This window comes from Hypanus sabinus, chromosome 12, assembly GCF_030144855.1.
Source record: "Hypanus sabinus isolate sHypSab1 chromosome 12, sHypSab1.hap1, whole genome shotgun sequence".
In the NCBI taxonomy this organism is placed as follows: Eukaryota; Metazoa; Chordata; class Chondrichthyes; order Myliobatiformes; family Dasyatidae; genus Hypanus; species Hypanus sabinus.
The window spans coordinates 28,190,924-28,206,314 of NC_082717.1; the positions used below are offsets into that span (position 1 = coordinate 28,190,924).

The following is a 15,391-nucleotide window of genomic DNA, read 5'->3' on the forward strand; positions in this document are numbered from 1 at the left end:
ATCATTACATAGTGCATTTAAATAAAACAAGTTAAAACAATAACAGAGGCAACACGAGTGAATCTGCAGATGCTGGAAATAAATAAAAAAACAAAATGCTGGCAGAACTCAGCAGGCCAGACAGCATCTATGGGAGGAGGTAGCGACGACATTTCGGGCCGAAACCCTTCATCAGTAGTGTTGAAGTCCTGATGAAGGGTTTCAGCCCAAAACGTCGTCACTACCTCCTCCCATAGATGCAGTCTGGCCTGCGGAGTTCTGCCAGCATTTTGTGTTTTTAAAACAATAACAGAATGCTGAATAAAGTGTAAAAGAAAATGCAATACAGGTAAACAATAAATTACAAGATTGCAGTGAGTTAGATTGTGAGATCAAGGGTCCACCTTAGGGAACCATTCATAGTCTTATAACAGTGGGGAAGAAGCTTATCCCTGTGTGTTTTCAGGTTTTTTATTTTTATGCCCAGTGGTAAAGGGAAGAATGGAGAATATCTGGGGTGGGTGAGGTCTTGGATTTTGCTGTTTGCTTTATTGCAGCAAGAAATATAGACAATCACAAGCTTGAGCTTTTCAACTATGAAATAAAACAATAGCCAAAACAACATTTACAAAGCCACCTGAAATTCCAGTGACCTTATATTGATAAGGACCCGGAACCAATGTGCTTTATCACTTCCTTGCAACACACACAAAATGCTGGAGGAGTCTTTTTTTTTCTCCAGTCCTGATGAAACAACCAAACATCAATGTACCCCTTTCCATAGATGTTGTTTGTCCTGCTGAGTTCCTCCAGTATTTTGTGTGTGTTGCTTAGACTTCCAGCATCTGTAGATTTTCTCTTGTTTTATCACTTCCTTGCTGGCTTCAAAATCAGAATATTAATCAGAAAGGATCTGTATTCAAACTGGGAAAGCAAGAAATCAAGCAAGTTTTATGTTGCAGAGACAGGGAGGGGTGAAGATGGAATGTTTGTGACAGGCTGAGACCACATTTGTCAAGGCATTACTCTAAATACTGATAGACACAGAAGAGGAAAAAGAATGAATTTGACAAGTAAATATGGCCATATTTGATGAGAAAGAATCCAGTTAGCTTAAATTTTTTAAACTTGTAGATGCTGCCTGAACTGGTGGCTACTTCAGTGCTTTCTTTGTTGTTTAGATTGTATTGTAGTAACTTTAGCAAAGTTAAATGTTATGCTGGAATTCTAAGAGAAAGCCACTGGAGGATTGAAGAGAATGCTGTAGAATGTAGCTGACTCCTTTCTCAGCAGGGAAAGAGCAACAACTGTTTAGTTGCTAAATTTAATATTGAGATTAAAAAATAATTGCTGTTATCTAAGTTTCCACTAAAGAAATGTGAAACAATTGATTTGGAAAACAGTTTTTCTGGTGTTTATTTTCAGATTAGTGGGCCACGCATGGATATGACGCTTGCTGAACTGCAAGAAATGGCAGCACGGCAACAACAACAAATTGATTCCCAACAGCAACTGTTGGCTACAAAGGTATACATCAATAGACATTTTAAAGCCTTGTGAGACTGATGCCAAAAGGCAAATACCAAATCTGATGTCATTTTATTCTATTATGTGGCAAATTAACTGGTCATATCTTCCTGGTCATATTAACTGATATCTTCCCTGAATAATAGAACACTTTATCACTTTGCAAATACAGATAAACTCTGATAACTTGCTACCCTTGGGAGTTTAGAGCTGCTAAACGCCAGGTTTTTCTGAACTATTACTATTGTTCTTATTAATATCTCAAACTATTTATTATGTGACACATGGGGCATGTGGAAGGGCTTTCAGGGTATCACCAACTGCAGGACATCACCTGACTGTGTGGGTGATGCCTCCCTTCCAGATGCGCTGAATAACTTCTATGCTCGTTTTGGTGCGGAAAATGACACGGCAGTGAGCAAGTCCACCCCTCCTTCAAATGACCAGGTGCTGTGACTCACCGTGGCTAATGTGAGGAGAACCCTGTGCAGGGTCAACCCACGGAAGGCTGCTGGACCAGACGATGTTCCTGGCAGAGTGCTTAGAGTAGTGGTCACCAACCTTTTTAAGCCCAAGATCCCCTACCCTGGCCTTAGTGAAAGGCAAGATCGACTCCAGATCGATTAGTTACACGCATGTGCATTGGGGCAGAGAAGTAAAATCCCGCAACCCAGAAGTAGAAATAATGTGCAAACGTATAAACACCAGGAGTACCCACCCTTTTTTGCACTGTGGACCGGATTAATATTCACAATATTCTTGCGGACCGGCCGATTTGGGGGGGGGGGGGGGGGCGGGTGGGGTGTTAAACACGACTGGAATACAGGCAGTCCCTGGATTACTTACGAGTTCCATTCCTGAGTCCGTCTTTCAGTCGGATTTGTACGTAAGTCGGAACAAGTACATCCGGTATTATTTAGTGTCAGTCAAACGTTTGACTTAGTATATAGTATATATTTTACCTTTCTGTGCATATAAAACACTTAAGAAACGTATGTATTCCAATAATCAAACCACTGCGTTGCTTAGTAATAATTGTAGCTTTCATCGGGGCAGGGCCTTTCAAATGCTCCATTATTCTCACTTTATCCTTTATCCTTTAAAATTGTTCCGATCGTTGACCGACTGTAGCCTAATGCTTTTCCAATGACCGATGGTGTTTAACCTCTTTCCAAACGCTTTATTATTTCCACTTTATTTTCAATTGCAATTGCTTCCCGTCAGTGGAACAGAAACACTGTGGGCTGCAGATCCCGAACTGCGCCGGCTCCCGAGGTCCGCTGGGTCTTAAGGACCACCACACTGATTTCCCCGGGCCCTAAGCTGCATCGCACTGAGACAGGTTAAATGGGACAAGTGGGGGTTGTGCTGGGTTTAGGTATTTGATCCTCCACAATATTCCGCGTGGGAATTTAAACTGGAGGTAGCAGTGGTTTTTTTTACAAGGTCGAGTTGCAAGCTGGAAATCAACCCGATACAGATGGTACGGGAGTCACTAGATCGACATCAACCTGGCACGGGAGCAGTCTGTCACTGGATTGAACACGCAAACCTCCATTCTCCAGCCCAGCACTGCGCCACCAGCCGACCGGAATGGGAGGGTGGGGACGGGGTCAGGGTAAATCTTACTAAGAAAAATTTAAACTAAGTACAAAGTTAAACTCTCAACACAGTGTCAACGGCAACGACTTAAAATGGCAGACAGCATCGCGATCTGACTTAAAATGGCAGACAGCATCGCGATCTGACTTAAAATGGAGGACGGCATTCTCCTTCCTCGGTTCGTAAGTACGAGTTGTCCGTAAGTCAGATGTTTGTAACTCGGGGACTGCTTGTACAGCAATACTTGAAGTAGGTTCCTTATGTCCAGTCTATTCCGCAATTTAGTTTTCGCGGCTCTCGGCACTTAGCTTCTGTCCCGCTTGCTCATGTTTTTTTCTGCTGAAAAAACTCAACGGGTTTGTCTTTAAGTGCAGAGTGCTTGGACTCAGGGTACCGAAGTAGTTTTGAGGGCTTCATTGCCTCATTTGACAGCCCCTGGGCCCAAACTCCAGCCTCCCGCCGCCAGACGCCTTGGCCGGGTGCGGCTGGTTATGAGTGGGGTGAGAAGACAAGGTAAGGGCCGGAGGTCCCCATGCTTGGAGTGACCGACTGAATGAGGAGTGCAATAGGGCCCCTTTGTAGGATCTATCGGCTGACAAAAGTTTGTTTCAGTAGATCGCAGTGCGGTAGCTGCTCTGCTACTTGCAAAACCCTGAGCCTGAATTAGGTCATCTGCGAATATTTTAGCACCGGGTTCCCCACAAACATTCAGTGTGCTAAACAGGTTTAGAGGCGGCGGCCATCTGTCCGCGCTTCAGGCCAGTAGCAACAGCACTTCCTGCCGGCTGCACGAGGGTGTTACTGATGGCGACTAATGACCTCGTGTGTGTTCAAGTTCAACAATGGGCGTGACCAGGAATGAAGAAAGGTGCAGCTGACTCGTATTGTTTTATATCGCCAAATCATATCGTTTCCTTGCAGCCCGGTGGTTGGGGACCACTGAAGTACACTGTGTAGTGCGGGGGAGCTACATGCATGCGCACTGGGCAGAAAGAACAGAACTAAAACCCCGCAACCCGGAAACAATCTCTCAACAGTATTTGTGTATTTATTTTTCTTTTTTTTTCGGGATCTACTGGGAAAGTCTCAAAGATCAACCAGTCGATCACGATTGACGGGTTGGCAACCACTAACTTAGAGGATGTGCAGACCAGCTAGCGGATGTTCTCACTGACATCTTCAACATCTCCCTGAGCAGCGGCATCGTTCCAACGTGCTTCAAGGCTGCCACCATCGTCCCCGTGCTGAAGAAGTCTTTAGTGTCCTGCCTCACTGACTACCGTCCCGTTGCACTCACATCCATCATCATGAGGTGTTTTGAGAGGCTTGTCATGAAGCACATCAAGACCCTGCTGCCCCCCTCACTGGACCCCCTGCAGTTCACGTACCGTCCCAACCGTTCAACAGACGATGCCTTTGCCGTCACCCTCCACCTGGCCCTAACCCACCTGGACAAAAAAGACACATACGTTCGAATGCTGTCCATAGACTTCAGTTCAGCATTCAACACAATCATCCATCAGAAACTGATTGGAAAAATGAGCCTACTGGGCCTGACCACCTCCCTGCACAACTAGATACTAGACTTCCTGACTGGGAGACCTCAGTCAGTCTGGATCGGAGGCAGCATCTCCAACACCATCACACTGAGCACAGGGGCTCCCCAGGGCTGTGTGCTCAGTCCACTGCTGTTCACTCTGCTGACATATGACTGTGCTGCAACACACAGTTCAAACCACATCATCAAGTTCACTGATGACACAACCGTGGTGGGTCTCATCAGCAAGAACAAGTCAGCATACAGAGAGGAGGTGCAGTGGCTGACAGACTGGTGCAGAGCCAACAACCTGTCTCTGAATGTGAACAAAACAAAAGAGACGGTTGTTGACTTCAGGAGGGCACGGAGCGACCACTCCCCGCTGAACATCGACAGCTCCTCGGTAGAGATTGTTAAGAGCACCAAATCTCTTGGTGGTCACCTGGCGGAGAATCTCACCTGGTCCCTCAACAACAGCTCCGTAGCTAAGAAAGCCCAACAGTGTCTCTGCTTTCTGCGAAGGCTGAGAAAAGTCCATCTCCCACCCCCCATCCTCATCACATTCTACAGGGGTTGTATTGAGAGCATGCTGAGCAGCTGCATCACTGCCTGGTTTGGAAATTGCACCATCTCGGATCGCAAGACCCTGCAGCAGATAGTGAGGTCAGCTGAGAAGATTACCAGGGTCTCTCTTCCCACCATTACAAACATTTACACCACATGCTGCATGTGCAAAGGACCCATGCACCCCTCATACAAACTCTTCTCCTTCCTGCCATCTGGGAAAAGGCACAGAAGCATTCAGGCTCTCATGACCAGACTTTCCCCAAGCCATCAGACTCCACAATATCCAGAGCCTGGCCTGACACCAACTTACTGCCCTCTACCGTGCCTATTGTCTTGTTTATTATATATTGTAATGCCTGCACTGTTTTGTGCACTTTGTGCAGTCCTGGGTAGGTCTGTAGTCTCGTGTAGTTTTTTTTCTTTGTTGTTTTACGTAGTTCATTATAGGTTTTGTACTGTTTCATGCAGCACCATGGTCTTGAAAAACATTGTCTCATTTTTACTGTGTACTGTACCAGCAGTTATGGTCAAAATGACAATAAAAAGTGACTTGAGTTGAGCTGTCACACAGTATTTTACACATTTTACACTGAACAGTTGAATTCAAGGAGAGCACTGGGAACAAAATCTTCTGAGTTTAAAGGAGATAGTGGAAATGGGAGACCTCTGACTTTAAAAGTATTGTGGTAAACAGATTCCAATGAGTTGAAAAGTCCACAGCCCTTTTAAACACAGAAGTCTGTGAAAACAGCACCCATGTTAATAAGATGTTAGGGATTTCAGCACAATCAGATAGCAGATCAGTGGATTATGTTGTCTTTAGATATACTGTACACATTTAATGTTTTATTTTCACATGAAGGATGTCTCACCTCATCAAAAACATTTCTTTCTCATACTGTTCTGAGCCAAATTGTGATTATAATTAAGTTTGTTCCATCGACTTTCAATAGCTAAGTGCCCTGATGACACAATTTCTACGTCTTTGTTTTTAGTAAAAGTATTTTCTTATGTTTTTTAAACTTATTTCAGAGTACTCCATCTTTATTTCCCTGATTTTTCTGTTTTGGTCCTCTGCTTAATATTTGTGCACCCTGTGTCTTCTCCCCTCAATTATAAAGTCATAGAGTAATACAGCATGGAAACGGGAATTTCAGGCCAACTCATCCATGCTAACCATGGTGCTCAGCAAGCTCATTCCATTTGGCCCATATCTCTCTAACCATCTCCTATCCATGTACTTAACCAGATGGCTTTTGAATGTCAACCACTTTTTTAACAGCTCATTCTATATACACACCATCTTCTGCCCAACTAACTAGAAACCGAGGTCCCAGTACCTGCCTCTGTGGCATACCACTAGTGACAGGCCTCCCCTCCAAGATCCAACCTTGAGACGACAATCTGCTTCCTACCACTGTGTCAGTTATGAATCCATTTGACTATGTCTTTCTGGATCCCATGCGATCTAACCTTCCAGATCAGTGTGCCATGTGGGATCTTGGCAGAGGCCTTGCTGAAGTCTGTATAGAGAACATCTACTACTTTACCCTTATTGATACTCATGGTGACATTTTCAAAATGTCACAGGTCTTCCCACGCACAAATCCATGCTGACTCTCCCCAATTAGTGTGTCCAAGTGTTGACAGATCCTATCCCTCATCATCCCCTCCAGTAGCTTACCTTCTACTGATGTCAAACTTGCTGACCTGTGGTTCCTGGTTTGTCTTTGCTGCCCTTGTTAAATAACGGTACAATATTAGCCCTTTATCTTCTGGAACTGAATTCCAGGGCTGAATTGGCTGGCATGAGAGGGCATAGTTTTAAGGTGCTTGGAAGTAGGTACAGAGGAGATGTCAGGGGTAAATTTTTTACGCAGAGTGTGGTGAGTGCGTGGAATGGGCTGTCGGCGGCGGTGGTGGAAGCGGAAACGATGGGGTCTTTTAAGAGACTCCTGGATAGCTACATGTAGCTTATAAAAATAGAGGGCTATGGGTAAAGCCTAGGTAGTTCTAAGGTAGGGTCATGTTCGGCACAGCTTTGTAGGCCAAAGGGCCTGTATATTTTCTATGTTTCTAACTTCACCTGTGCCTAAAAGTAAAGTAACTATCTCAGCAAGGGTCTCTGCAATTTCTTCTCTTGCTTCCTATAAGATCCAAAAATGCACTTTGTTAGGCCATAAGTATTTATCCAACGTAATGCACTTTAAGGCTGGCAGTACCTCCTCCCTGGTAATTTGTATATGATCCAAAACTCTTTGGGTCTCACTTCCCTTATTTCTTTAGCACCCTTCATTTTCTCCAGTAAAATGTAAGAAAAATTATTTAAAATATTGTCCATTTGTAGTGGCTCAACATTTTATCTGGAGGTATCTTTAAATGCTTTTTGACTTCTAGCTTCTCTGTTTTTAAAATTGTTAAGGTTTCTTAGAGCCATGAGAGGTAGATTGTAAAAATTGTATTGTTGATTAGTCTGGATAGCCTCCAACCTGATGGCATGAACATCGATTTCTCGAACTTCCAGTAAACACTCTCTCCCCCCCACCCCTTCACCATTCACCATTTCCATCTCCCCCCACTCACTTTTATCTCCTTCCTTGCCCAGCTTTCCCTCTCCCCTTTTCCCTCTCTCACCTTATCTTCATCACCTCCCTCTGGTGCTCCTCCCTGTTTTCTTTCTTCCACGGCCTCTGTCCTCTCAGATTCCCCCTTCTCCAACCCTGTATATCTTTCACCAATCAACTTCCCAGCTCCTTACTTACCTCCATCCCACTTCCCAGTTTCACCTATCACCTAGTGTTTCCTCCCCTCCCCCCACCGTACCCTGACTCCTCATGTTTTTCCTTCTCCAGTCCTAATGAAGGGTCTTGGCTGAACTGTTGACTGTACTCTTTTCTTTGCATATGCTCTACATACATAACATATTGTGTTTTCATTATAATAAAGTCATTTTCACGAGTATTTGTGATAGCAAAACTGTCTGCTAGTGTTGCAACAGCCACGATACTTTCTGTTTTTTATATATAAAATCTCTCTTCCCTGCAAACCTTGGCACTGTCCATGACGAGTATGGTGAAAGGTTTCACCACAACATTGCTGTCATGGAGAAAGAATATCACGGTAACTGGAATCCATCAGTGCTGGCTGGTTATTGTCAGACACTTAAGTAAAAGGCTCAGAAATGGAGTACAAATGAAAAATCATTAACAAAATATTTTTAGCTTAGTTCAACTATTGCAAAGCATCAGCATGTTTTGCAATTAAATACATTATATTCAATAAAAGTTAATTTCTTGTTTCTCCAAATTCCTACATGATACAGGTAGTCTGAAATTATATTTGTGTTCCGCCTCAAGTGGTCTATCATAACCACACAGAAATTTTGAGGAAGCAACAATTTTGGAAAACTATTAATGTCCAGTGTAACCTTCAAACATAAATTGTTTCAGCAGCTCATCTGCAAAGTAAGACTCAGTTTTGAAGTTGTCTTACACTAGTTAGGTAGCTCTATGAAGTTTTGGGAAGCGACTGAGTAGAACTCTTGGGGGAGGAGTCCAATAAGTTTACTGGAAATAATTGTGTTTTTGTTAGCCCCAAAAGAGTCCATACAAGTTTGGCAGTGAGAGCAGCACCTCTCCAGTTATTAGTTCCTCTTGCTTTAGTGTTATGCTTTGAGTGCATTTGGTACTGGGAAATGAATGCAGCACATAAACAAGATCAATCATTATAAGTTGAAGATATGTCACTATTTTATGTTTCTTTATTCATGTCAACTTTTTCCTTTCCTAAAGATACTGACTCATATAATTTTATTGCTATGTGATAACAGTCACATGATGATGAAAAATAACTATTTTGGCATGGTAATTGGTTTGACCTGCTCCTCCCTTGATTTTTATAGTTGGCAGACACCACAATTCTAGTCATTTAATACCTTTCCTAATAAATACATGACACTACAAATAGGCTAGCCACTTTAGTGTGGACTAGTTAATCAACCTTGAGCTAATGCCTCATAATTATGACTCTGCTTCATTGAATGACATTGTATTTAATTAATATTTTGCCTAGAAGCTTTTTTCTGAAAGGGCAAAGGAGAAGTTTTAAAAAAATTGTTTCTGTTTTATACTGCAATAAATTATTTGTCATTTCCTGGAAAAATCTGGGGGGGGGGGGGGAAGAAAAGAGGGAAATTGAACACGTAAGATTGACTGTAACATGCACAAAATGCTGGAGGAAGCAGGTCAGCCAGTATCTATAGACAAGAGTAAACAGTCGACATTTCGGGCAGAGATCGACCTGGTATGTCCTGATGAAAGGTCTCAGCCCGAAATGTCAACAGTTTACTCTTTTCCATAGATGTTGCTAGGTTGCTTCACCTTTTTGAGTGTGTTGCTTTGGATTTCCAACATCTGCAAATTTTCTCATTTTTGTGACGGAAGATTGGCTGGCTGATTTAATTAGATTTTTTTCCCTCCCTGATGAAGAAGCTAAGTTTTGAAACATCTGATAAGCATTTTTTGAGACGTGGCAAGTAGAGTAGGTGTAGGGTTATCTTGCTTAAGAAAAGAAGTACTTGGCTTAGATATAGTGCAGCGAAGGTTCATTTTATTACAAAACAGAAATATAGCATGTGCTGGAAATCTGAAATTAAACTGTTAAGAGGTTTAACTACTTTTCATTAATTTTTTTTTGCATATGAGCATTATAAATCTGATAGTTACATTCTTTTCATACAAATGTTTAGGAGCAGCATCTGAGATACTTGAAGCAGCAGGACCATCGTGACCAGCAGTTAGCAGAACAGGAGAAGCTGAAAAAGCTTCGCGAGATTGCAGAAAGTCAAGAGGCCAAATTGAAGAATGTACGGACACTTAAAGGACAAGTGGAACAAAAGCGACTAAGCAATGGGAGACTGGGTGAGTCATATCTGTCAAAAGCACTACTAGAGGGATTTGCAATCAAAATTAGTGGCAAGTTGGCAAATTCGGAGGCTAAAACTGGCATAAGAAAGGAAATGATGAAACGTGAAGGTAAGCTAGCCAATAATAACAAAGGATACCAAACATTTTTTCAGATATATAGAGAGTAAAAGAGAGGAGAAAGTAGATATTAGACCGCAGGAAAATGACACTGGAGAGGTAGTAATGGGGGACAAGGAAATGGCAGATGAACTGAATAAGTATTTTGCATCAGTCTTCACTGTGGAAGACTTCAGCAGAATTCTCAAAGTTCAAGAGTTCAGGTGTGAGTGCAGTTGCTTTTTATTAGGGAGAAGATACTTGGGAAGCTGAAAGGTCTGAAGGTAGATTAGTCATCTGAACCAGATTAACTACATACCAGGATTATGAAAGAGGAAACTGAAGAGATTGTGGAGGCATTAGTAATGATCTTCTAAGAATCAGTAGATTCTGGCATGGTTTTAGAAGAATGGAAAATTGTCAATGTCACTCCACTCTTCAAAAAAGGAGGGAGACAGAAGAAAGAAAACTAAAGACCTGTTAGCCTGACTTCACTGGTTGGGGAGATGTTGGAGTTAGTTGTTAAGGGTGTGGTTTCAAGGTACTTGGGAGCACATGATAAAATAGGCCAAAGTCAGCATGGTTTTGTTAATGGAAAACATTGCCTGACAAATCTATTGGAATTTTTTGAAGAAATAATAAGCAGGATAGGCAAAGGATAATGAGTTGATGTTGTGTAGTTGGATTTTCAGAAGTCCTATGACAAGGTGCTGCACACGAGGCTGATTTAACAAGCTAAGAGTCCGTGGTACTTTTGGAATGGTTCTAGCATGGATAGAGCATTGGCTGCTTGGTAAGAAGCAGAGCATGAATAAAGGGAGCCTTTTGTGACTAGTTGTCGGTACTAGCTATGTTCTGCTGGGTTCAGTGTTGAGGTTGCTCCTTTTTACATTGTATGTCAATGGTTTGGATAACAGAATCAATGGCTTTGTGTCTAGGTTTGTGCACAATATGAAGGTGGGTGGAGGGGCAGGAAGTGTTGCAGAAGGAGGAAGGCTGCAGAGGATTTAGACTGATTAGGAGAATGCGCTTAAGAGAAGTGGCAGATGGAACATAGTGCCAGGAAGTGTATGGTCATGCACTTTGGTAGAAGGATTAAAAGCATAGACTGTTTTTTTTAAACTGGGGAGAAATCCAAAAATCTATAGTGCAAAGGAGTCCCTTTGCAGGATTCACTAAACGTTAATTTGCAGGTTGAGTCAGTGATGAGAAAGGCAAATGTAATGTTAGAATTCATGTTGAGAGGACCAGAATACAATAGCAAGCATGTAATGTTGAGGCTTTATAAGGCACTGGTGAGGCCTCACTCAGAGTATCACGAGCAGTTTTGGGCCCCTTATTTATGAAAGGGCGTGCAAATATTGGAGATGGTTCAGAAGAGATTTACAAGAATGATTCCGACAATGAAGGCTTATCATATGAGGACCGATTGATGGCTCTGGGTCTTTGCTCACTGGAATTTAAAAGAATGGGTCTGCAGATCTCAATGAAGGCCCTACTGAATGTTGAAAGCCCTAGATAGAGGGGATGTGGAGAGCATGTTTCCTCTGTTTGGGGAGTCTAGGACCAGATAACATGGCCTCAAAACAGAGGACGTCCATTTATAACGGAGATGAGGAGAAACATCTTTAGCCAGAGGGTGGTGAATTTGTGGAATACATTATCACAGGTAGCAGTGCAGCCAGGTCATTGGGTGTATTTAAGGTGGAGATTGATAGGTTCTTGATTAATCAGGACATGAAATGTTATGGAGAGAAGCCAGGAGAATGAGGTTGAGAGGGAAATGGATCAGCCATGATGAAATGGTGGAGAAGACTTAATGGGTGGAATAGCCTAATTCTGCTCCTATGTCTTAAAGTCTTATAGTTTAATATGGAAGAAAACTATATAGTCCATCAAGTCTGTCAATTCTTGTAATCCATCAATCTAGTAGAGATGGTTCTTCATGGATTCTAAATGGTTTAACCTTATCCTCTTTGGAGGAGAATGAGAGGTGATTTTATTTAGACAGGAATCTCACTCATCTCTAATTATGCATTTAACCTCCCAGCCAAGCTCTTCCTTCCCAATACCACTGCAGTCCTTGCTCTAGTCCTCTCCTATTCTTCCTACCTTTTCTCCCTGTCCCACCACGTTTGTCATTATTCTCAGCTTTTCCTCCCTCTTCTCACTTTCTCTCTCCCTCCCACACTGAACATTCTGATTTGCATTGGTAGCTATGCTTCTAATTTCTTCTTCTCCATCACCCAAAATAACTGGTTAAATTCACTTTATTATCATACTTCATTATGACCTCATCAAGTTGGCCACTGTTTATTTTGATTGTTTTGATAGTGAAGCCCATTTCTGAGCCAATTGGCTTTCAGTATTCAAATTAGGAACATTTGCAAGCTTTACTCAGTTAGTTTCATTTGCATTTTGGGAGAAATTTGGTGTGAGTTCTTTCATTTTGCCCTGAAAGATAATGATTTTTGCATGCTAAATGCTTGAATTTTTATTGTTTCAGTTGAGGAGATTGAACAGATGAACAGTCTCTTCCAACAAAAGCAGAGAGAATTGGTAATTGCTATTGCAAAGGTTGAAGAGCTAACCAGACAACTGGATATGTTGAAAAGCGGAAAGATTGATGGTTATCATGACAACCAATCTGCTGTGGCTGAGCTTGATAGGCTTTATAAAGAACTACAGGTAATGTATTGTGAAGGATCATACCCACAGGTGGCATTATTTTAACATTATGATGACTGTATACAAAAAGGATGATTGAACAATAGGTATCAGCTTCAAGGACAGACCCCGTAATCAACGTTGCCTGATACCAGAGACAAATTAGATCAGTTTACTGTTTGACTATTAACCCACCTCTCTGAAGATTTTCCTTTGTCAATAATTTTTTTCCCATCTTTAATTGTTTTGATCTTACCTGATTTACCTGATCTGATTCGTTTTAATTTTTCCAGGGTCAGTCTCTGGATTGTTAACTGATATCATTGTGTGTTTAATGTCTATTTCTTTCCTTTCCTTTATTGCCCTGTTGCTACCCAAATGACTGGAGATTTGTGGCCATTAGTCAGAAAGCTAGCATCTCACTTGCCACGGCTAGTTTTGAAGTTGGAATTCTGCACTGGAAAAGCCCAACAGCTTTAAGCTTTAAGTTGATGAATGAGTGAAATAGTTTCTCCCCCTCATTGGGAAACTATAAGGTAGCTGCTTCCTATTCATCCCTCCCTTCACCTCTTCTATTTCTTCTAATCTTCATCTTCAGCCCTGATGACATCAGTATTGCTTTTGTTCTGGACTTTTCAGATGTACAGTCTCAAAGAATCTGGTTTATCCCTATATTGAACAGTTAGAAATTCCAGAAAAGGGCAGAAAGACTAAAATTCTTTCATTCCATCATTCTGAAATTCCATCATTTACACTAAATGTTGCAGCAAATTTATTCTAATTTGCTTTTGTAAATTACAGTAGAAAAATTAATTGAAATTCTACATGATAATTTTCCAAGTTCATAATATTAAAGAATATTTACTAAAAAAAAGTATTGCTTTTTTGTTTTGTGAACTAGTTGAGGAATAAATTGAACCAGGAGCAGAATGCAAAGCTTCAGCATCAAAGGGAGACCCTAAACAAGCGTAACTCTGAAGTTGCATCAATGGACAGACGGATTGGGGATCTGCGTGAGCGTCTGTGGAAAAAGAAGGCTGCTTTACAACAAAAAGAGAATGTTCCAGTAAGTTCGGACTACCTAAAAAAATAAATAAATAAACGTTTGCCTTTTTCAATTGAATAGGGTTAAATACAAATTGCTTTGTAGATTTTGCTGCTTTTTCTTTAGGTGATCTTGATATACTCTGAATTCTGCTTTGAATTTTACTTCAGACGCCTTTAGCCACATTCCATTTTCCCTTTACTCTCTTGCTTGGCAAACATTGATTTTCTTTTTAAAATTTTAATGTGCATTGATTAGATTAGTTAATTGTCATATGCATTTGGATGCAATGAAATTCCTTGTTCTCCTGAAACTCATGGAGTAAACATAATAAATTATAATAAAAACAAAATAATAAATATGACAATAAGTACAAAAACAGCAGAATAGAGCAAGCTTTGCAGTGCAGTCTGAAATGTTGAAACAAATATCCTAAAGTGACAATACCAGAATATAAGAGAAAAGTGGAACTAAGAGTATGACAACATGATTGCACCACCAGGGAAAGGGTGTGAAAGAGGAGAGTTGTTCAGGAATCTGGTAGCAAATAGGGAAGAAGCTGTTCTTAAAGCTGGATTACAAGTCTTTCAAGCTTCTGTGTATTCACTCAGAAGGTAGAACAGAAACGAATCTACTGGGTCTTTTGCATGCAAAGAAAGATGTCGGGTAAGTTTTTTACTCAGAGAGTGGTGAGTACATGGAATGGACTGCCGGCAACGGTGGTGGAGTTGTATATGATAGGGTCTTTTAAGAGACTTTTAGATAGGTACATGAAGCTTAGAAAAATAGAGGGCTATAGGTAAGCCTAGTCATTTCTAAGGTAGGAACATGTTCAGCACAACTTTGTGGGCCAAAGGGCCTATATTGTGCTGTAGATTTTCTAGGTTTCTATGTTTCTATTTGCATATTGCAAATTAATATTATAATATAGAAGCTTTATGCTGTATCAAACAACATCAAATTCAGAAACTATGGCTTCAGGTTACGGTTGGACTCTTTCTCAAAAATTGAAAGTAGAGTTTTTTTGTATTGTAATGATGTTAATAGCTATTAAGGGCTAAATATCTTATTAGCATCAGCTTAAAGTGTCCAAGTCTAAAATCATTCCATTAAACAGTCTAACATTGATGGGAAACGGTGTCAGGCAGCATCTTTGTAGACAAAACAGTGCTACGTTTCACTTTCCGCTCAGCATTTTTGCACCACAAAGTACTGTATTTGTGTGAAAGAAAATGAACAAATAATCCAGGTTCAAACACGAGGAAATCTGCAGATGCTGGAAATTCAAACAACATACACAAAATGCTGGTGGAACACAGCAAGCCAGGCAGCATCTATAAGGAGAAGCACTGTCGACGTTTTGGGCCGAGACCCTTCGTCAGGTCCAGGTTCCTGTGCTGTACTTTTCTATGTTCTAATTTCTTCATCATCTGGAATAGCACAAGC

General features: G+C 41.3%; 1 protein-coding gene across 2 annotated transcripts in view; it reads left to right on the top strand.

The window, feature by feature from the left end:
• Positions 1 to 15,391, top strand: part of LOC132402721 (apoptosis-stimulating of p53 protein 2-like) — a 102,575-nt gene that overhangs the window by 49,158 nt on the left and 38,026 nt on the right. For both annotated transcript variants that reach the window (XM_059985687.1, XM_059985686.1), the window contains exons 5-8: positions 1,405 to 1,506; positions 9,960 to 10,131; positions 12,740 to 12,921; positions 13,802 to 13,966. In XM_059985687.1, the coding sequence (XP_059841670.1) occupies positions 1,405 to 1,506; positions 9,960 to 10,131; positions 12,740 to 12,921; positions 13,802 to 13,966 (621 nt within the window). The remainder of the gene's footprint in view (positions 1 to 1,404; positions 1,507 to 9,959; positions 10,132 to 12,739; positions 12,922 to 13,801; positions 13,967 to 15,391) is intronic.